Genomic DNA, 21,111 nt, shown 5'->3' on the forward strand with positions numbered 1-21,111 from the left:
CCACAAGAAATATATAATATATAATGGTCTCAGAAAATTTTCATTTTAAGTAACTTTGGAATTTTGGGCAGACAGGGTTGGCCAGTCAGCAGATCAATCTGTTCTCCCCTGATGGACATCAGAACTTGTTGTGGGGGAGAACGTGTCTGCAGGCTGTAGTGCGGAACAGGGCGGGTTGTGTCTGTTGCTCCTTCACCTGAAGACAACAATTGATGTACATCTATTAATACAGATACATTATGGCAATAGACATTACAATGACTGATTTTTTTCTCTTGGTCATTGAGATTTATTACTGATCTTGTGAGTCATAATACGACAGGCAGTAAATGCATCTAAATCATTTTTTTCTTCTGTTAACAAGATCAGTAGTGTTTAATAGAGTAAACAATTATTCAAACATTTGAATTAGGTGTAAATAAAGGATTGTTTTGTAAGCTTTAAAGTGTAAAGTCAAATAAAGATTATTAAATAGACTTTGCTCTGTGTTTCACAGGCTGCTGCGCTACGTGTGATCCTACATGTCTCTTCACCTGCAGCTGTATTTAAGCACAGAAAATAACCACTTCAGTGAAGTTCTTTAAAATTATGAAACAATCAAGAATGAGGTCATATTTTGAGCGAATTGAACTATTACAGATGATTATAGCTTTATTAATATGTATTTATAGACGGCTACTTCTTCAACTAAAACTATTACTACCACCGATAACTATAATAAATAAAAACTTACAAGGTTCAGAGAGAGGTGAACCTGGGGATCAGCTGAGCTTTCTTCAGGAGGTGAGGGTCTCTGCAAAAGTTTCTGGAGTGCATCTGGACATATGAAAATATAAAATAATATAATCATTCCATAACACCACAACAACACTACATTTCTTCTCCTCCTGCTGCTTTTCTTCGTTTTCGTCCCTTTGCACGAGAGTTTGGACTGATTTTACATTAGCTTGATCCGAGTGTGCCCATTGCCTTGCAACGCACGAAACCATAAGATCCGCTGCGCGTGTTCGTCGCGCCCCCCCAAACACATATAACATTTAAACATATGACGGGGGCGCCATGAATATTTGTTTTAATCATGGTTTTATTTCACCTGGGTTTTATTTCGTTAATCAAAGTTGTTGGGAGAAAGCTGTCATTTAGCTGATGCTTTTATCCAAAGCGACCTACAATAAGTGCATTTCAACCAAAAGGATCCAAGCTCAGAAGAACAAGAAACAAGAAAGTGCAATTTCATTAAATAAGCCGATTTACTTGCTATAGATAAGAGCAATTATAAGTACAATGTGAGTGCTATAATTTGTTAGTGTTTTTAGTCAAGGTATAGTCTAAAGAAGACTCTCTGCAGTCCTGATGTCATCAGAGAAATCGTTCCACCATTTTAGGAGCCAGGACAGCAAAGAGTTGTGATCTTGTCGACTATTTTACTCTCAGTGAGGGAGGAACCCGCAGCTTGGCAGATGCAGAGCGGAGTGTGCGGGTTGGGATGTAGGGTTTGACCATGTCCTCGATGTAGACTGGACTCAATCCATTCACGTGCATGGTACGTGAGCACCAATGATTTGAACTGGATGCGAGCAGCCACTGGTAACCAGTGAAGAGAGTGGAGAAGTGGAGTAGTGCGGAAGATTTTACATTACATTACATGTCATTTAGCTGACACTTTTATCCAAAGCGACTTACAATAAGGGTCTTCATAAAATGAAGGATAAAGACCAGCCGAGCTGCTGCATTCTGGAGGGAGACTGGCCAGGAGAGTTACAATGTTAGGACATTAGGACATATTAAATCAGAAATATCTTTGTCGTCCACTATGTCATTTATACTTCTTTGAGCAGTAAGTCTTAATCGGATATGATGCACTGCTTGTGAGTCATGGACTGGCCATAAGAAAAACAAAAAAAGACCATTCACTTGTATTTTATATAAAACTAAACAGAGCTGGTGATCACGGTTGACCGCAAGACATCATTGGGAGTTATTATTTTGCTTTCACCTCCAGAGCCAACATGCTAAGTGCTAGGTCAAGTATGACAAGAAATGTGAACTTGATGTATATAAAATGGCCCCTTTAAGTTCTTGTTTATCCTGATATCCTGATTTTTTATTTTGATGTAGGACATTTAAGTAAAGGACTTATCATACCTCAATAGGTAATTCTAATCTGATTGAGCCTGTGATACATCCCATAGAATATAACACCAATGCTAACATGATGTTGCAGACCGTGTTGCAGACCGTGGCAACATTAATATTAAATCTGATGCTTATACTTCACGTAGAATTGATGATACACTCCCTTGCTTCTGCTGCTACCCCTAAGATATAGGTAAGATTTGAGTCTTAATGCCAACAATCAACATAGTCTTGATCCCAAAGCTTTGTGTGTATGCGCCACCAGTTGACCACTAGATGGTAAGCTCAGTCCTGCAAACACCCAAACCACATGCTGGCCGCACTAACGTTTCACAGGAAGTGTTGCCATTGTTTAGAGGATCATTTGAATAAAAGAAATAAAACAGTTACATTTTTTCTTGCGTCATTCATTTTCTCATACGTTCTCAAAGGCAGTTTTCTGAAATCATCCACAAGACTTCCCCGACTTCACTGACTTATGTCCAACTTTCATGCATGCATTTTTGCCAATGGCCGAGGAACGAGGGCCAAGAGTGTCTCTTCATGGAATATTGAGGACAGGGGGGTGCTTGGCGTCCGGTAATCAGATTTCCCCTGACTGGATGAGGAAGAGTGACACCTGCAACACAACACCTGGAGGCTTAACAAAACCTCACCGCTCCCCACAGCCAGAATTATGATACAATTTAACTTGAAGTCGGTTGTGTTTGGACCCCAAGAACGTCTCTCCAAAACATAAAGTTTCCTATCTCCACCAACATCAAACAAATCGGCTATTTTGCATGACGAACCAAACACAAAGCAATGCACTGTGCAATTCTCGACTCGGTCTTTCGACTATGACCTGGCTTGAACTCACTTGCGGGGGGAACAGGCATGTTACGCTTTCATCTGATGTTCGAAACTTATGAATCACGTAAACCAAAAGCTTACTGAGAGCTTCAGAGCTCATGGACTCTTTATCTCGGAAGGGGAGGGGGGTAAGCCTTGTACTTCAATAGGGAACACAGCCACAGCCCAAACTGAAACAGACCAACTTGGAAAATGTCAAACTGCAGGGATGTCAATTTATAAACGTGTTTTGGAGTTTCACTTGCAAGGGTAGAGCGCAACATATTGTGATCTGACCCAGGGGTGTACATGTGAAGGGATATGCCTTTTTCACAGTACCACTGTAAAAAGCAGCAGCTGGTAACTTTTAAGAGACATTCTTTTGGTCATATATGCTTTCTCTATGTCCTGACAGCCGTAGATGTCAAATGTAATGTGCGGAGGAAGAAAATGTTTCTTTTCTTTTTTTTAACCATTTTTCAGGTTTCACCCAGCCAAAGAAAATCAACCAATCATAGCTTACTGGCGCAGCGTTTCAAATCACTCAACTTTGTAACCACCCAATTAATTTAGGCAGCAGTTGATCACATATGATTTCCTTCTGTCACTGCATTGCATATAATGCTTACTGCTTACTAATAGTTACTCAAAAACATATTACAGTGCACTGTTGAGACATAAAGCTTGATCTTCTATCCAGGCTTCAGCGTTCTGACACTCCTTGCCTTGAACTTACACAGCTTCATCAGTTTCACACTGGCATCTACTAGTAAATCCCCCTCCAACAGCACGGATAGCTTTGACCTTTGTCACAGAAATGACTGAGATGACTAGTGTGAACCATGTTCCAATGAGTTTTAGGTATCGATCCCCATGGAGACGTCTGTCCTTTGCGCTTCACCCTTCCTAACAAATTAAAAGCGGCTGGTAGCCCCAGGCTGAGCTGGTAGAGAAATGCATCTATTTGGTTATGAAAGGCAACAAGTTACACCCTTTGATTGTTTTCAGGAGGTTTTCTGTTGACTTTGAGTAGAAATCTGGCAGCTTCTTACGGTTAAAATGTAGTGTTTCTAAAAACTTGTGTACTCACTCATGCAAAAGCAGTTAGGCCAGACAGATGGTGGATCAACTGATATATTTGTATTCCCGGTGCCCTGGGAGAGATTTTTCATTAGTAGTATGTCTTGGCTCATTTAGATTGATAGATTTTGTCTAATAGATGTTTGGTTTCTTCGATTAGAAGCAAGTACTGTTCAAGCTTGAAAAACAAAAGAGGTGAAAAAGATGTTGTAAAAAGGCCTTTTAGTCGGGGTCCTGGAGGCCCTTATGTCCCTCAGGGGGACTTGGGCCAATCGCAGTAAAGGATTTACTGCCGCAGTTTGCCCTCGTTCTTGTGGCAGTGTTGCACGAGTTGGCGATGGATGAAGTGAGGTTTTACTCGATAAGGGTTTTCTGTAGAAGTGAACCAGATGGTCCAACAAGGGTCCATACTTAAGTAGGCTTGTTGGTGTGCGAAGAGAAAAAGATCATAGGGGAGAAGACGCAACCTGGACGGGGATCCGGTCCTGATGGTCCGAGAGTTAGAGTCGCGCTTCTCGTCACTTTCAAGTGCTGCGTCCTGTCAGACAGGAAGTATCGGACCCACCGCTGGGAGAGCTGCTCCTGCAGCAGTGCCAGGTTGAAGCCCTTAAAAAGGCAGAGCTGAGGGATAAACAGGATACTAGCATAGATTCCTGAGGAGTCCTGGCACTGAGTAGTCCATGTACATACCTGTCGGCTCTAGAGACAAACTGTCAAGTCACGGTTCATTTTAGGTTTGGTTCTGAGGCCGGACCTTTGGGCGGTTCTGTTGTTATTAATGAAGTCTGGTTGTTCTTGTTGATCTTGAACAAGTTGGCTTTATATAACACATTTTCCTAGAGTCACACACAACATGACATTTAAACACATTTTAAAGCCCAAATAATTATTGTTTGCAATCAAATGGGGAAGTTTCATTGTAAAGTTCCACCGTTGTAACCAAACCACCAATGGTCCCTTTCTCCAAATAATCTTATGGATATCAAACATTCTAATTTGATTACTATTACAGTGCCAGTCCAAAGCTTGGACACACGTTCTCATTGACTGGTACTGTACATCTTGCAGGTGCAAAATGTCATTCCCAAAACATTGCCATTTTTGTGATTGATTCATGTAGGAAAAAAAAGAGATACCCCCCCCCCCCCCCAACCGGGCCTCTGCTGCTGCAGGGGACTGGTCCTTAATGATTTGTGCCGAGCATCGAAGGTTCTGCTTGGAAAGTATATTCATCACCTGCGGAACAGGGCCGGCAGGATTCAGGCAAAGTGGGCGGGAAGAGGCGGGGCGTGGCGAGCTGCCATCACGGTCACCTCCCGTTCAAATACTCCTCCGCTGGCTCCGTTTCCGTCCCCTCACCACAGCGGGAAGAGCGCAGCGTTTTCCTGGGTACACGCTGTCCACGCAAGCCGAAGGCGCCTCCGCAACACGTCGCGCAGCTGTCTGTGTGGCACGTGACGGTCAGCGAGCGCCCTTTTTTTTTTATTTCCTCCTTACGTGAAGCAACACAGGGGGAAGCCGGTCGGCTGTGAAGGGGGGCAGTACCGCTAGCGGGGTTTCAGAGCTCTCCCTCGGGTCTCCCGGACTCCCGCTGGCAGCCACAGATGGAGCGGCTGTGCGGACCGAACCTCCCTTTCTGGGTGAGTAAACGTGCTGGTGGGACCTGCGTGCGTGTCACAAGATACGGTTACTCCATTGCTATGTTACGCCTCGCTTCTCGTTTCTTTTCTTTTTCCGGGGCAGCCGTTAACAAAGTAAAACCGACCATTAACCCACTTAAAGGCATTTCACGTTAGTGTGTTGAAAAGTCCCCCATTAGCGGCGAATTACGGCTGTTTCGATGTGTAGAGAGTTGAGGGCAACAGGGTGTCGTCGAGGGCGAATGCTCATGTAAGAAGCAGTTCTATCATACCGCTAAATATCAGTCGGTTTGTGTAGGAAGTTAAAGTTACACCTTCGAAAACAATGCGGTCTCCACTTATCTCATTGCACGGAAGCCGTTAAGGGGTAATAAAGTCAAAGCACGGCAGAGATAACACCTAATGGACTACTGTCTTTGGGAATATTTCTGAATGCAGATTAATAGTCACTTCATGCATCCGTAGTCATCGTATCATTGAGGACCATGAGACCATGAGATGAGACCTCCCGTGGAGTAGTAGGTAGGACAAGGTAGTAGCACTCGTGACACACGTTAAATCCCGATGGGGAGAAGGATGGAAGCTTTCTAATTGTGACACTACTTTGTCCTCAGAGACCTGGGTGATGTTTCTCTCTCCACGGGTAACTAACGTTCGGTCCCTCGTGCAAATATGAATACTGTGAGAGTCTCGTAAATGGTACAAACACGGCCAACTGTTTGAATAGTGTATTCCCACGGCCATAAACCCCCCCCCCCCCCCTGATGGCCGATACAGATGTGCCCTGAGTGGAGCTGTGAGACGTCATGGAGGATTCTTTTGGATGTGTTGTGTCAGTGTGACCATGGGGAACGTGTTCATCGATCTGTTGGCGTGGTAAATGAGTGTTTCCCTCTCCAGGGCTGGGTGTGATGTCGGCGCTTCAGAGGAATTAAAGAGTGAGTTAGAGCTTTGACACCAGATACAAACATAGATCATTGTCGACATTAATAGCCCGATGTGTGAACGAAGAAAAACAACACCACCCGCAGAAAGTAACTTTTGGTCTGCTGTAGGCGATGTCACCCGTCTGCAGATGGAGTTAAGAATGTGCACATGAATTTCTTGCTGGATATTAAATGGAGGGCCGACTCTTTTTGAGGTCATTTGAGGTGATCTAGATGAGTTGCTGCTGTTTACGTCCACTGCAAACACACTGAAGGCCGGCATAATTCCCCCCCAACCACTGGAACATTTCCGTGCAGGTCGGTTTAAACACTAAGGCTCAACACAGAGGACTTGATTTTCAGTCTTCAGTTGTTTGTAAGATACGTAGCTTTTTATCTCCAGTTGATAAAAGCTCGGGTATAAAGTTTACGTTTGCAAAATCAGAACTTGATTCTTGCTTTCTAGGGAAGATTTGTTATCGCTCTTTCAAGCGATAGCCTGCGCACAATCTTCATGGAAAGAGGCTTTGAAAGTCCTGCGTAACTCATAACATCCTTATTATCACTTTCAACAGCTCTTGGATTTTATTCCAAAGCACACTAAATTGAGTCCCACTTTATTATTCTTATTTACTATTACTATTATTAATAAATGATTGAATAAAACTCCTCTGTCACAATGTCACTCATTAGAGCCTCAACTGTACTGCTGTACTGCCGTGGATGGCATGCAAATTCTGGGACGTGTTCTAGCTGTATTCTGTGGCTGGCGTGTGGGAAACACTTTACATGTTACGCGAGCTGTGTCTGGCTGTGACCTGACATGGAATTACGAAATACTGAACATTTATTCTTGGCATCTGCAAACAGTAGTTGGTAAAGAAAAAGAAGCAATCTCACTACGTTAAATAACAACTGTTCACTATTGCAATGCAAAGAATGATTGGTTATTGTGATTAGACTTCATATTCATCAAAGTCCGAACAATAACTGACTAACGAACCGAGGCAGCAGCAGAGCAGAAACTCCCCCATTTAGCATATGAAAAGGATTGTTTTCAATGGAGTCTGGTGGCATTTGTCGGAAACAAATGCTGTATAAAACAACCAACCTATCCTCTTAATACAGCTGTTAAAATAAATGTTAGCCAGATAGAGATATCAAATATGTTTTATTGAGCAAAAAAAGCACCGTTGGTTCATTGGCCAGGGAGAACCTCTCTTAACCTACCAGCATGTAGTCACTGTTACACTGAGTTGATGTGAACACAAACCTTTCATTTGAAGAGACGAACACATGCAAATGGCCTGTGCGCTCCAGTTACCAAAAGCTACGAGGAGCGTATTGGCAGCGAGGCGTTGCAGAAGCAGACCGAACGGGAGGCAGGCGGCGCGGACGTGAGGCGGGCCCATCCCACTCCCCTTCATCCTCAGCGCTGCGTGGCGTTGATGAAGCGCGCAGCGCAAACTGTCAAAAAGTCTTATCTTCTGCTGTCATTAGTCGGTGGAAGAGGAAGATTGGGAATGAAGTGGTCCAAGTGGGACGTTTGTCTGGAAAGTTCAATGCCTCCAAGTAGTTGGTGTGCACTTGTTGAGTTGAATATAAAATGAAAATGTGGCAGGAGCTTGAACATGTACATGTACATCTGCGTCTGGCTTTGGTAGTCATTTGTTTGTTTCTAATTGAAATAACCACTCATTGTGTCTGAACATTTACATTCCGTTTGCGGCCTACTGTTTATGTATTTGATTTGACTTTAAATGTATTCCAGTCCCATTGAGAAACAACTCCCAGAGGCAAAGTGCATTTTTCTGTAGATAATTGGACGAACACGCCTTGCAGGGTTTGTGACAATGGTCCCCATTCAGAATGTATGAATTGTAAAGGTTAAGAACAGTGTTGTTCCCACAAGGTGATGGTGGTGGTGGGTAACTTTTAGACTGTTATCTGTAGCTTTAGTTTCCATCTTTATCTTTCTAAGTTGAGTTTGCCGTTGAATACATATGACATTTTGGATTTATCTTTCAAAAGTATATTGTTGACCCTTATGTCTGCTTCTCTCTATAATTGTTTTGTTATTTACCAGAGTGCAATTAGTGACAGTGGGGGCCCTGCCCTCGAGAGGGTCTGAGGGGCCATGGTGAAACGCCCCCCCCCCCCAGATCTATCTATCTGTTATATTAGATTCTATCTATATCTATATTTTATATATAGTACAAAACAAATTGATATTTCTAAATGGATCCTTTAGTGTATCTCATCTACATGAGGGCAAAGTGGCAATCTGCTCTTCAAAAAATTCCATTTAGATTTGTAGAATACGTTCTCTCAGACAAACATTTCACTTTCATGTTATCCATATCCACCTTCCTGTCACGCAGGGATTCATCATCCTTCCTGTCTGAGTCACTTCCTGTATGTTGTGTTGAGTAAGAGTTTGTTTTATTGGTTTTCATTGGCAAGTGAGACAGCAAATCCTCTCTAAAGCACACACATAGGAATGTCTTACGACATTGTGCCTTCAAGGAATCCTTTGGTGTGCCGTGAACTGTGAAGAACATTGCTAATGGTTTATATGTCGGACTGTAAGCGTACAGCGGCAGTTCCTGTCTTCACTGTCGTCTGCTGTCAACTGCTTTTCAGTGTAACAGAGAAGAGATGGACGGCCTGTGGCTATTCATTCCCTCCAACGGCACTAGAAAGTAGCCCAGGTCTTTCAGTCCCACAGCACCTGCAGTGCTTTAGAGGTGTGTTGGTGGATTGGAACTGGTTTTGATGTCACTCCAGAATCTGGCACGGCTTCGCAGTAATCTGGCTCTCTCCTGGGTCCCGCCCCTCGAACACATCGGTGAAGCGTCAGCCAGCTCAGACCAGGGTGCGACGCGATCATGTTACACATCATTATAGTTGATCAATCTGTTATTTTGTTTTGATTGAGGGATTGTTGATTTGGTCAAATGTTTGTTCTTTACCTGACTAAGACTCAGTGCCCCGCTTTTGAGCCCACTTCAGGCGTAAGTTGTGCCTAAAAGCATGTAGTGGTATCTGCAAACAAGCCGCAGTGAATTACAAGCGAACGCGGACGCTGAAAAGCGCAAATTGCGCTTTCCATGTCATTCCCGGGAGGGTCAAGGGAGGGTCCCATTAAGAGAATGGAGGGGATGCGTGAAGTGTGCCTACTTTTTTAGTTGAGTGAACACAAGTTTGCCTTACAGATACAGCAGCCGTTCACATTCCATTCCACATTGCAGCCGTATCACAGCACAAGTACTTCCTGCTTTGTTACAGCGCACTAGTCAGTACACAATACACATTTCCCCACCATATTGCCCAAATAACACATCAACTTCGTTGTCACTGAACTTTTGTTTTTGTTCTTTTGACTTTGGCTGATCCATGATTCACTTGTGCGTTGAAACGCTCGCAATGTGCGGTACGGTGGGCGAAGAAAAACGCTGATAATCATAGCGAGCGCTATCGGCGTGTTTTGCAAATGTACCTACATGAGACCTTCAATTCCTTGTCTTCTTGTACAATGCTTTAGTTTTCTGTGCGTCTTATATAGTTGAATGGCACAATGTCACCTCGCTTCTTGCAAAACAACAAAAACAAGCCACACAATCCGTTTAAAAAATAATAAAAAATAAGTTGTTGCTAAATAAAGTTTCTGTTGTGAAGAAATTATTTCATATCCCCAAAGCTTTCCAGAGAGATGCACCTTTGCGAGAAAAAAAAAGTAACAGAAACCTTCCATTCATTGACTCTGCAATCAATGCAGCCAGGCTTTATCGAGCATTTTGCTTTAAAATATCTTTATCAGAGGCCTTTCCTAATAATTCAATATATTTTATCAATCAATGGGGAAAAAAGGGAGTTAAAAGGTAATCCTAAATGTACCTGTATGGTACACGTTTTAATTAAGGCTACATTATTGACTGCTTATGGTTAGCTTAGTGTTACAAAACAAACCTGGGCCACTTTTTGATAATCTCCTCCACCTCTCAGCCTTAAAGCTAACATTCTCCCAAATAAGCTCCTGTTTTTGGAAGCACCTGATCCTGAGGCTTTGCTCCAGTATGACTTTGGTTCACCAGAGGACTCCATAAAAAGTGCAAACTCTTGAGCTGTTTGTGACACAAGAGCGCTGCGGTTTGGAGGGTTGTTCCTCTTCTGACTGATTTCAGGCTCACCGTTGGTCTGCTTCCCATCAGCTGCTTCCGGGCTGCGGTGTGAACTCCCTTCTTCTTTGCATTAAAAGCTTTCCCTCCGTCAGCCTCAGGAACGCTTTCACTGGGAAGAAGTTATTTTACTCATTTTACAGCTAGAGTCACTTCATGTGTCAGAAATAAAAGCTGCCCCATTTGGGTTTACCAGTCTTAGAAATACTTTGAAACCATGGGGTTGGGGGGAATTGGAACGTTGATTGATTGCAGCCTAACTCCCACGGGGACCGTGCTCATCGGAAATATTTCCCCCTGGCTGATTTAACATTGACTTGGTGAAGGCGAGCTTCAGCAATAGATCCCCGTGGCTCTGAAACCATTCTGTGATACTAGTGAAGAAACTGGCGGGGGAGGGGCGAGGGGGACGCGTTTTTGCCGAGTCATCTTGGAGAGGATTGTTTCATGGTACGGTCTTGACCCGGCCCACTAGCGTTGCCTCAGCCGGCTGGCTGCAGTAACAAAGCGCCTCACCTTTTTCCCCCTTCTTTATCTCACCCTTTGTTGAGGTTTCGGGTTTGTGTAGCGATAACTGCCTGAGAGCCTTTGAGGTGGAATGAATGGCAGCCGTTATGCGTTTTAGTGCAGCCTTCCCCCCCCTTTGTCATGATTCTTCCAGTAGTAATTTCTGACGCTGTTAGTTAAAAACTTTTATTTGATGCTGTTAGTTAAAAACTTTCATTTGATGCTGTTAGTTAAAAACTTTTATTTGATACTGTCCTCACGGTGACTACAGCGTATGAAATGCATTTGAGCTCAAGTTTGTTGTTTGTTCAATATTTGTGTGAATGGTCAATTGTTAACTTTGTCATGCCTCCACAAGTTGTAACGTGTACTTACTGAGACTTAATCATTCATTAGAAAACACGCAGTGAATCATTTAAATAAAGGGAGTGAGCACAGTCTTTCATAGTAAACAAAGGAGCTCATATCGGATTTTCCCTGTCATTCATGGAAACAATCTCCTGTCACTTTCAGAAGGGCATTCATTTCCACTACCCAAGGTTTGAAGAATTCCACGTTGTAGTATTTGCTCACATTTCAAAGGCACGCCACCACTGCAGAACCTAATTAAACAGTGTGTGTGTGTGTGTGTGTGTGTGTGTGTGTGTGTGTGTGTGTGTGTGTGTGTGTGTGTGTGTGTGTGAGAGATTTGATCGCTGCCTGTACGTGCCAGAGTGAGATATCTGAATGCTTTTAAATGTTTCATCTGCTGTTATGTGTGGAGTGAGATAAAGATTTATTTGTGCAAGGCCTTGCCTACAACCATTAAAAACCTGGGAAGGTCAACTACCTGCCCTGGTCCAAATGAAACCAACCCTGAACATTTTGAAGAAGTCTTAGACATGTGCCTCACAAATATATGTGTAAGGCATATATGTGTGGTTCAATTTTCAAATGAAAAGCCTTCATTTTGTGAAATGATACTTTGATGGTCTGAGTTGCAGCTCTTTGTAAATGTGTGGGTCTTGACAATCCAGTCCAGTGTCACAATTATTTACTTAGTCTTAAACACCAGAAAATCCAACGCATGAGTAGAATGTACTAAAGAAAGGGGGGAGAGTTGTAGTAGTGGTAGGGAAACACTGCAGACGGATGAAACGTGAGCCTCACTACTCTGTACACACCACTGACTCAGTCAGCTATGCAGCAGTTCTACCTGACAGTATCTATGTGAATATTAACACCCGATTTGTGTGATGAGAGCCGATCTGCATTTTTGGAGCAATCCTTCAAAACTCTCAGGGGAAGTATTGAGAAATTGAGACATTTTCTTTCAAATTTGGGTCAGAAGGCCCAGATCCCAGCAGCGATTGGCTCGAGATCAATTAAATCGTTCCTTTCAAGAAGGGCAACGAAACAAGTATTTATACACGCTGGGAATTTAGAGCTCACGAGCCACCACGGAGAGAGGGCTACCGAAGGAGAAGTGAACGTTTCACAGCAGCCACGACACACAAAGACACACGCACGCAATCACCTCTCACCTCTTTTCCACCGCAACACTCCCACTTACACTTGGCCTTCCGCACGCGGGTGTGGAGGTGCATCCAGCAGCTGTGTTTATCTTGGTTCCATCTGGGGGCGGGCCCACGTCAGCGTTGGTCCAGGGGAGCCCGGGAGGCGCCGCGTCACTGTGACTCGTGTAACAAATGAATCACACTTTCAATGCAATGTCGTGGAAAAGTTTAGCATTCGCACATGTAGAGCTTCTATTACACAAGTGTGTTGTCCTTTGTGAAGACCGGACCATTCCTGCCTGCTTTGATTTCTGTAGTGATGAGTGTGGAGCAGGCAGCAGGGACCTAGACTGGTTAAAGTTAGAACAGTTCAAGTTAGGACATGCACGTGGTTGCCCTTATTCTGGGGAAACCACATACCAACCATTTGCGTGATGCAGCGAAAAGCCTAATAGGTTCTGTAATGGGACATGACCTGTATGTTTGATAAACCTGGCTAGCAGGCTCTGTATGCTTCAGTACTCCATGTGTTCTCATTCATTAAAGAGCAGATGGATTTCACTTCAAAACATCCTGCCTGATGAGGTTTGTGTGCAGGTGCGAGAGGAGAGGTGATGCAACGTGTGTGCATTGTGGAAGGCACATGTCGGAGCCACAGTATCTGCTGCTCAATGGGTGTCCAGATGGCACAACTCAGCTAGCATGTAAGCTAATGCGTGTGTCTCTGCAGGAAGCCAACCAGACGCTGCACACAAACCGGCCTGACCTCCCAGAGTGCTTCCAGCTCTCTGTCCTGTCATGGCTGCCTTGTGTCTACCTTTGGGCCGTCTTCCCCATCTACCTCTTCTATCTCAAGAGGAATCACAGCGGCTACATCATGATGTCCATCCTGAACAGATTCAAAACTGTAAGATGGGGCTTCATTCTTAACAATGTATTCTCTAAACGGGTTGGACTGAAATGTGAAAGATTTGACTGTTAATGCAGACTTCTGAAGAATGAGCACAGCACATGTTTAGATCTCCCCTCTTTACTTACAGTAATCACTTGTCTGCTCTCAGGTGTTGGGCTTGTTGTTGTGGATTGTGTGTTGGACCGATCTCTTCTACACATTTCACGAGCTTCGGCAAGGTGACACCCAGCCGCCGATCTACTTCGTCACCCCGCTGGTTCTGGGCATGACCATGGTAAGGATATGTCCATCCTCTTTCCAGGTTTTGTAGATGTGTGGCTCTGTTTTTTTTTTTCATAATTCAATGCTCTTGCTGCCCTCTCTTAACATGTTTTACCCCAAAAACCTGTTTGGGGTTCATTTGGTAAATATGTCCTACCTCTAAATAATATAAGCCAATAAGTCATGGCTTGGAAACCATTGAAACTATACAACCAATGATGGTATACTTTACATACGGATATACACTCACCGGCCACTTTATTAGGTACCCCATGCTAGTAACGGGTTGGACCCCCTTTTGCCTTCAGAACTGCCTCAATTCTTCGTGGCATAGATTCAACAAAGTGCTGGAAGCATTCCTCAGGGAGTTTGGTCCATATTGACATGATGGCATCACACAGTTGCCGCAGATTTGTCGGCTGCACATCCATGATGCGAATCTCCCGTTCCACCACATCCCAAAGATGCTCTATTGGATTGAGATCTGGTGATTGTGGAGGCCATTTGAGTACAGCGAACTCATTGTCATGTTCAAGAAACCAGTCTGAGTTGATTCCAGCTTTATGACCTGGCGCATTATCCTGCTGAAAGTAGCCATCAGAAGTTGGGTACATTGTGGTCATAAAGGGATGGACATGGTCAGCAACAATACTCAGGTAGGCTGTGGCGTTGCAACGATGCTCAATTGGTACCAAGGGGCCCAAAGAGTGCCAAGAAAATATTCCAAGGCAGGATGGATCCATGCTTTCATGTTGTAGACGCCAAATTCTGACCCTACCATCCGAATGTCGCAGCAGAAATCGAGACTCATCAGACCAGGCATTGTTTTTCCAATCTTCTATTGTCCAATTTCGATGAGCTTGTGCAAATTGTAGCCTCAGTTTCCTGTTCTTAGCTGAAAGGAGTGGCACCCGGTGTGGTCTTCTGCTGCTGTAGCCCATCTGCCTCAAAGTTCGACGTACTGTGCGTTCAGAGATGCTCTTATGCCCACCTTGGTTGTAACGGGTGGTTATTTGAGTCACTGTTGCCCTTCTATCAGCTCGAACCAGTCTGGCCATTCTCCTCTGACCTCTGGCATCAACAAGGCATTTCCGCCCACAGAACTGCCGCTCACTGGATGTTTTTTCTTTTTCGGACCATTCTCTGTAAACACTAGAGATGGTTGTGCGTGAAAATCCCAGTAGATTAGCAGTTTCTGAAATACTCAGACCAGCCCTTCTGGCACCAACAATCATGCCACGTTCAAAGTCACTCAAATCACCTTTCTTCCCCATACTGATGCTCGGTTTGAACTGCAGGAGATTGTCTTGACAATGTCTACATGCCTAAATGCACTGAGTTGCCGCCATGTGATTGCCTTCTTAGAAATTAAGTGTTAATGAGCAGTTGGACAGGTGTACCTAATAAAGTGGCCGGTGAGTGTATAAATGACAATTGGTACATTCAAGTTTATATTCAACTACTACAAGGATTTTTTTTTTCATAAATTATATCGTTATAAGAATGATTTTCTTTCATTTATTTTTGTCATTCTATACAGTGTAAAGTTTACATATACGTATTATAGGTATTTGAATGCCTACAAAATAATTTAAAAAATATATATATTTTTGCTGTAAAACTCCATTTAGAGACTGTCGACCCTTCAAGAGTTCTCTGCCAACGTGAGAAGATGCCCTACCGCAGCTGTGATAGTGCTGCTTTTGTTTCTCCCTATAGCCAAGCAAGGCTGGTTTGTGGTTCTCCTGAGGTGCTACGTTAGGTTAACCTGGTTCAGCCTGTCTAACCCGGCTCTGCAGTCAGCATCAAACCCTCACCCAGTCCCACCGAGGTTTACCTTACATGCCCTCTGCGATTCTGTCCTGGCTAATCTAACTCATCCCCCTCCTCTGGCTAACCCCCCCCCCCCCCCCCCCCCCCACACACACACACACACACCTCTCCCTCAGCTGTTGGCCACGTTTCTAATCCAGTTTGAGAGGTTACGTGGGGTCCAGTCCTCCGGGGTCCTTCTCATCTTCTGGTTCCTGTCCGTGCTGTGTGCCATCGTGCCTTTCCGCTCCAAGATCCTACAGGCCTCCAGCCAGGTGAGAACGCGCCGTGGAACCTCTTTAGCTTCCCGTTAACCCCCCCGCCACTGTCTATCTGAGTCTTAGCTAATCTAATTACCTAATTGTACTTGGCTCAGGTTTTACTCAGTTTAATTTTGCATATACCCGCCAGTGTTTATCGAGGTGTAAAGTCTACAGTGAGGTCTGTGGTCTGAGGCTTACAGTCAGTGGATGTTCTACAGGGGCCAGTCCAGGACACCGCTAAGCAGAGAGGGAATAGTAGGCCTGTTGTTTCACTGCAGTAGTGTACTTATCTCACCTCTCGTGCTTTGCAGCTCACCAAAGGAGCTGGAAGGGAGATGCACAGCAGCAGCCAACATGAAGGACAATGTTAAATGTAGAATTCCGAAGCGGCCCCAAAGTACAATATTTACATTTCCATGGGCAGTTGATCAAAACCTCTGACCCGCTGGATTACTTGGCTCTGTGTGTGGAATTATGGCTACCAGAGCTGTAAATCTTGAATTTACCCAAACTACAGGACTACGTAGTGACCCATAGACATTTCTGCTGCGAGGCAGAAGAGTATTGTTCTCATGAAAGAACAGGTGTAAAATGGTTGCCACAAGACACAATCCTAGAATCTGTTGATTGGTAGTTTTACACCACCGCACCATCAACCAGGTTCCTCCCAGGGGAAGACTCCTCTGGGCCTACAGCCATCGAGTTATTCGAAAGAGCTGAAGAGCCCTCTCATCTGCTTGCCGAATGTCCTTTGGGTGACGCCCATTGGCAGCTGCGCGTTCTGTTTACAGAAGTTTGAATACGCAGAGGTGCAAGGTTGGTCGGGTTGAGGATTTCAGCGCAGTTGAGGATGTTTTAACGAGGATGGAAGCCTTGACTTGACAGCACAAATCTGTTGGGTCTTTGATTTAGAAAGCATGCCTGCTCATCTGCATTGGGAAAACGTGTGTTAACATTACGTGTGTTAATATCCACCTAGTCGCCGGGTTGTGGTTGTTATTAGAGTAACACTGCCTACACTTGATTAATATGTTTAGGTTGCTTCACATTCTAATGACTGAAAGCCACTGTGACCCGTCAACCTGAGAGTGAGAGCATGTAAAAAAGACCAGAGTTGTGAGAAATGCAAGTCATTATGATAGCGCCACACAGTAAGGCAGAATCATGCCATCTCGTGCCTGTGTGTCGGGGAACGCCTTTTATCAAGTCAAACAGACACTTCCCCGTCTACACATGTGTGTCAGAGTGCAACATGAGCTCCTTTAGGTGTGCGTGTGTGTGTGTGTTCAGGGTATTGCTGTTGTGAGAATTCAAATGAATGGTGGAAGTTGACCTTTGTACATTTACATGTGCACAACACGTCTCATTGTTGTTAATGCTCAGCATTAATGATGCGGTTTGATTAAGGTGCTTACAGTGGACTCATTCCCACAACAACAAAACTCCAGCTCTGTCACAATGAAAGTTTTACTATATTTGTAGTTCATGCTTATTTGCCACTGGCTGGTCGACAACGTACATCCCTAAATTTATCTACGGCCATCGTGAGGTCAAAATGTTCTTTTTGACAAGATATGACTAGCTTTAATGTCTTTGCTGATTTTGTAGGTGAGTGTGTTTCCTCGACCAGGATTTGATTAGTTTGATCTGAGTTTCACCTCAATTCCACCCCATTTCTGGATTATGTTGCGTCGTCATTGCCAAGATAGCAATGGCTAAATAGGACCGCAAAAATATCAAAATTGCATAGTAATGACAGCGTTTATACAGACAAGTGTTTACACTTTACTAGATCATGCAATGTTTCGAAAAAGATGAATGCAATTCATTTTTTTATCACACACACGCATGTACAACGAGCACACAATCGCAGTCTCAATATTTTTCATTCAGAGTGTCTTCTTAATGTCTTAATGTCATGAAGTCCTCCATTCGGACGCTTGTTTATCACTGTACGTGTGCCCCTACTCTCTTCTCTGTGTGTTCATACACTTGTGCCTTGTGTTTTTCACCTTTAGAACGCAGTGACTGACAAGCTGCGATTCACCACCTTCTACTTCTACTTTGGCCTGGTGGTCGGCGAGCTGATCCTCTGCTGCTTTAATGAGAAACCCCCTCTCTTCTCCAATGTTGTCACAGACCCTGTGAGTAATGCGTCCCGCTGTGTGCTCCGCTCAGCATGTGTGTGTGTTGTATGTGAGAACATCTCTTCTTCTCAGCGTCACTGTGTATTCAGTGTCCTCAGTGGTAGAAAGCTTGTTCAAGCAGGTCAAACATGCCATTCAAGGCCACAGAGAAGCCACTTGTTTCTGCTTGTATCCACAGTCATCCGTATCCTTGTTTAAAGTCTCTGGCTTCTATTTTATTCTAGAATCCCTGCCCTGAAACCACAGCAGGGTTTCTCTCCACCGTGACGTTCTGGTGGTTTACAAGGTGGGTTCACATTGCTCTCGGCCATCCATAGGACCACACTCTCAGGATATAATGAAATAAAAATCATTGGGAGAGTTGTCATAATAATACAATATATATTAGTGTTCCATCAATTACATTTTTATTGTTTTTCAATTAAACATTTAAACGTTAGTAATAAAATAACCTTAGTATTATTCCTTGGTAATTTTTGTAAGAACATGTTTAAATACCTTAACAGCATCCTCTTTCCTTGTTTTCCTGTCAGCAACCCCTACTCGTATCGGAAAATGCATCAAGCCAATTTCCGGAGAAATCCGATCCACTGTTCAAAATGATGATTAGCACATCCAGAAAACCCAATTAAGACTGTGGAGAGCATTCTTACTGAGTCATCTGAGTTTCTCAAAGATGAAGCATTTTGATTTAAGAATCACTGGTTGTCTCGAGAATGAAACGCACATCTGGGTAGAATTGAAGAAAACAATGACAAAAATTCCAAAGATGAGTGGAGGCGGATTAACCTCCAATGCCTCTTTTGTTTACATCAATGACAACTGCCAGTTTTGAAATGCTAATTCATGTGATAAAACTGACCAAGGAGTCTACCTGTCATGACAGAAAAACACGTTTCATCTCAAGGGTTAAAGATTTTAATCATCTAAAGAATATGAGAACATTGTTTCCTTTTCTGTCAGGATGGCAATTAAAGGCTACAAAAAGCCCCTGGAGGAAAAAGACCTTTGGTCTCTGAACAAGCGCGACACCTCCAAGGTAGCGGTGAGGAAACTCCTCCAGGAGTGGGAGAAGGAGCTGGCCAAAGCCAAGAGGTATGTTTGCAGAGGAAGAGGAAAAGGGGGAAGCGTTGTCCTTTCTGAGAAATACAGTACAAGCCCAGTGTTTTCCTGTAGGTCTGTGTTAATCATATCTAAGCTGTACTTGGTGCCACAGGGCATGAAAGCAGACACTGTGTTTACCGACAAAGACAGCCGGTTATTAGGAGAAATCAGGTTAAAGCAGGAAACCGGAGATACACTGTAACCTGGATACTCCAAAATGCACAGCTGGATATGTATTGTCATGTCTTTTTTGACCAGGGCCGTTTCATTGTAAACGTATTGCTGGTCTATAATGCCCTTGCTTTGCCCTTTATGGTGCAGTGGCAGACGAGGCCGTGCAGTGGGCACACAGGTCACAGTGCATTCTTCGGGGAATGTTTTCAGCAGAGCATTCATCCAGAGTCCCGCCAGTATTCGGGGCAGCAGGGCGCTTGTGTGATAATAAACTACAGTGCTTGTGTCTTTTCACGGCACTGAGGAAACTACACATTGTGCTGCTCCGCTGACAGGCGGTCGTCGTACACAAACGCACTTGACAAGCTCAGTGAACTCTGACCTACGTGAGGCGGCTTCCTCCCGCCATGCAGATGTTTTTCCTGTTGAGAGTGTTGCTGTGCTGCTGTGCTGCCTCGCTGAGGACCACTTGTAAAATGTTCTGGGAACGGTCCACAAAGCCCCAAAGCCGCCGCAGGGTAACCTGTTTGACGTTGAGCTGAATTCCTGTTAAACTGCGGCCGACTCCCGCGCTTTAAGCCGGTGTTAGTGTTTGCGAAACATTCTTTCCATTGAAAACTTGGAGCAACTTAATTCGGATTATGTGATTGGCCGACCTCTTTCTGACCCAATGAGGCAAAGAGGACGAGGAAAAACCACATTAAGTGGTTTTTGTTTGAAATACTACTTAATAATGCAACAATCCAGCTTTCCCAATGGGATTTATCATAATTGATTATGAAATATGGTGTTCTACCCTTTATAATTAGGAGCTTTAAAAGTGAATTCATTCCTCAATGATGACAACAGTTTAATTCAGCTCTGACTTAAAGTGAGGTTGTAGGTTGTATGCAATCCTTATCCGCAGTCAGTGTTTAACCTTTAATAGGGCGATCTGCAGCAGACAGGAGCCGTGTACTGCTGTGGACGGGCTTCTAGTCACCTAAGGAAAGACCCATCGAAGATTATCAATGTAGCTAAATTTAGAATCATTTCATTGCTTTACCTTGTTGCCAGATAGATGTTTTGGGAAGAGAGGTTAGGCATTGACCTTGAATAGTTATGGTCAGTAAAACACATCACAGCAGAGAATCTCAACAAGTCGGCGTACCGTCACCTCGGCGACGTGGACGCCAATGGCCAATCTTGACACCGCAATGATACGCAGGGTGGGTCTTGTTAGCAAAGGCAGAAGGATTTATTCTGAAATGACTCGTTCTGGGATTGCTCGCCTGCTGTCAGCTTGTCGTTGGCATTAGACCTGGCTACTGCCCGTGTCCATATCAGTACATCTCTTTATTTCCCTGGTTCACTGACTATAGAATAGTTTCCCATGCAACCCCACTTAGAGACAATAGTTATTTTATTATGAAGCCACTTCCTGTCAGTGAATGACTTCCTAACTAGGCTCCTTACCATCTCTGAGTGCCCCTCATACTGCTGTTAGGCAGATGATACCCAGTTGTTCTCTACTTGAAATCAAATCAGTTGTGTATATTAGCTTTCCTATATGACAGCTCCATTTGCTGTTAAGAATTCCCTGATCTACTTATTTCTTTAGCTGCATTAACTGATCGTTTGGGCACTTGGTGAGAGGTTCGCAA

General features: G+C 44.0%; 1 protein-coding gene and 1 long non-coding RNA gene across 6 annotated transcripts in view; one reads left to right on the plus strand and one right to left on the minus strand.

Annotated features, from left to right (window-relative positions):
• Positions 1-30: 30 nt before the first annotated feature.
• On the minus strand, positions 31-5,358 carry LOC134107872 (uncharacterized). The gene is made up of 3 exons (XR_009942845.1): positions 5,284-5,358; positions 734-816; positions 31-196 (listed from the first exon to the last, which is right to left on the minus strand). It is a non-coding gene; the product is annotated as an uncharacterized LOC134107872 (long non-coding RNA).
• A 71-nt stretch (positions 5,359-5,429) lies between these two features.
• The window catches only part of abcc3 (ATP-binding cassette, sub-family C (CFTR/MRP), member 3), a 31,845-nt gene continuing 16,163 nt past the window's right edge, over positions 5,430-21,111 (plus strand). For 2 of the 5 annotated variants that reach the window (XR_005119812.2, XM_037463044.2), the window contains exons 1-7: positions 5,435-5,687; positions 13,525-13,701; positions 13,856-13,981; positions 15,918-16,055; positions 18,062-18,187; positions 18,415-18,476; positions 19,154-19,285. Coding sequence is in view for 4 of the 5 variants with exons in the window: in XM_037463044.2 (XP_037318941.2) it covers positions 5,652-5,687; positions 13,525-13,701; positions 13,856-13,981; positions 15,918-16,055; positions 18,062-18,187; positions 18,415-18,476; positions 19,154-19,285 (797 nt within the window). In the remaining variant the exon portion in view is untranslated. Of the gene's footprint in view, positions 5,688-13,524; positions 13,702-13,855; positions 13,982-15,917; positions 16,056-18,061; positions 18,188-18,414; positions 18,477-19,153; positions 19,286-21,111 lie in introns of all 5 variants that reach the window. The other 3 variants (XM_037463045.2, XM_037463042.2, XM_037463043.2) reach the window with 3 other exon arrangements.

The sequence above is a fragment of the Pungitius pungitius genome, chromosome 21 (assembly GCF_949316345.1).
Source record: "Pungitius pungitius chromosome 21, fPunPun2.1, whole genome shotgun sequence".
NCBI lineage: Eukaryota > Metazoa > Chordata > Actinopteri > Perciformes > Gasterosteidae > Pungitius > Pungitius pungitius.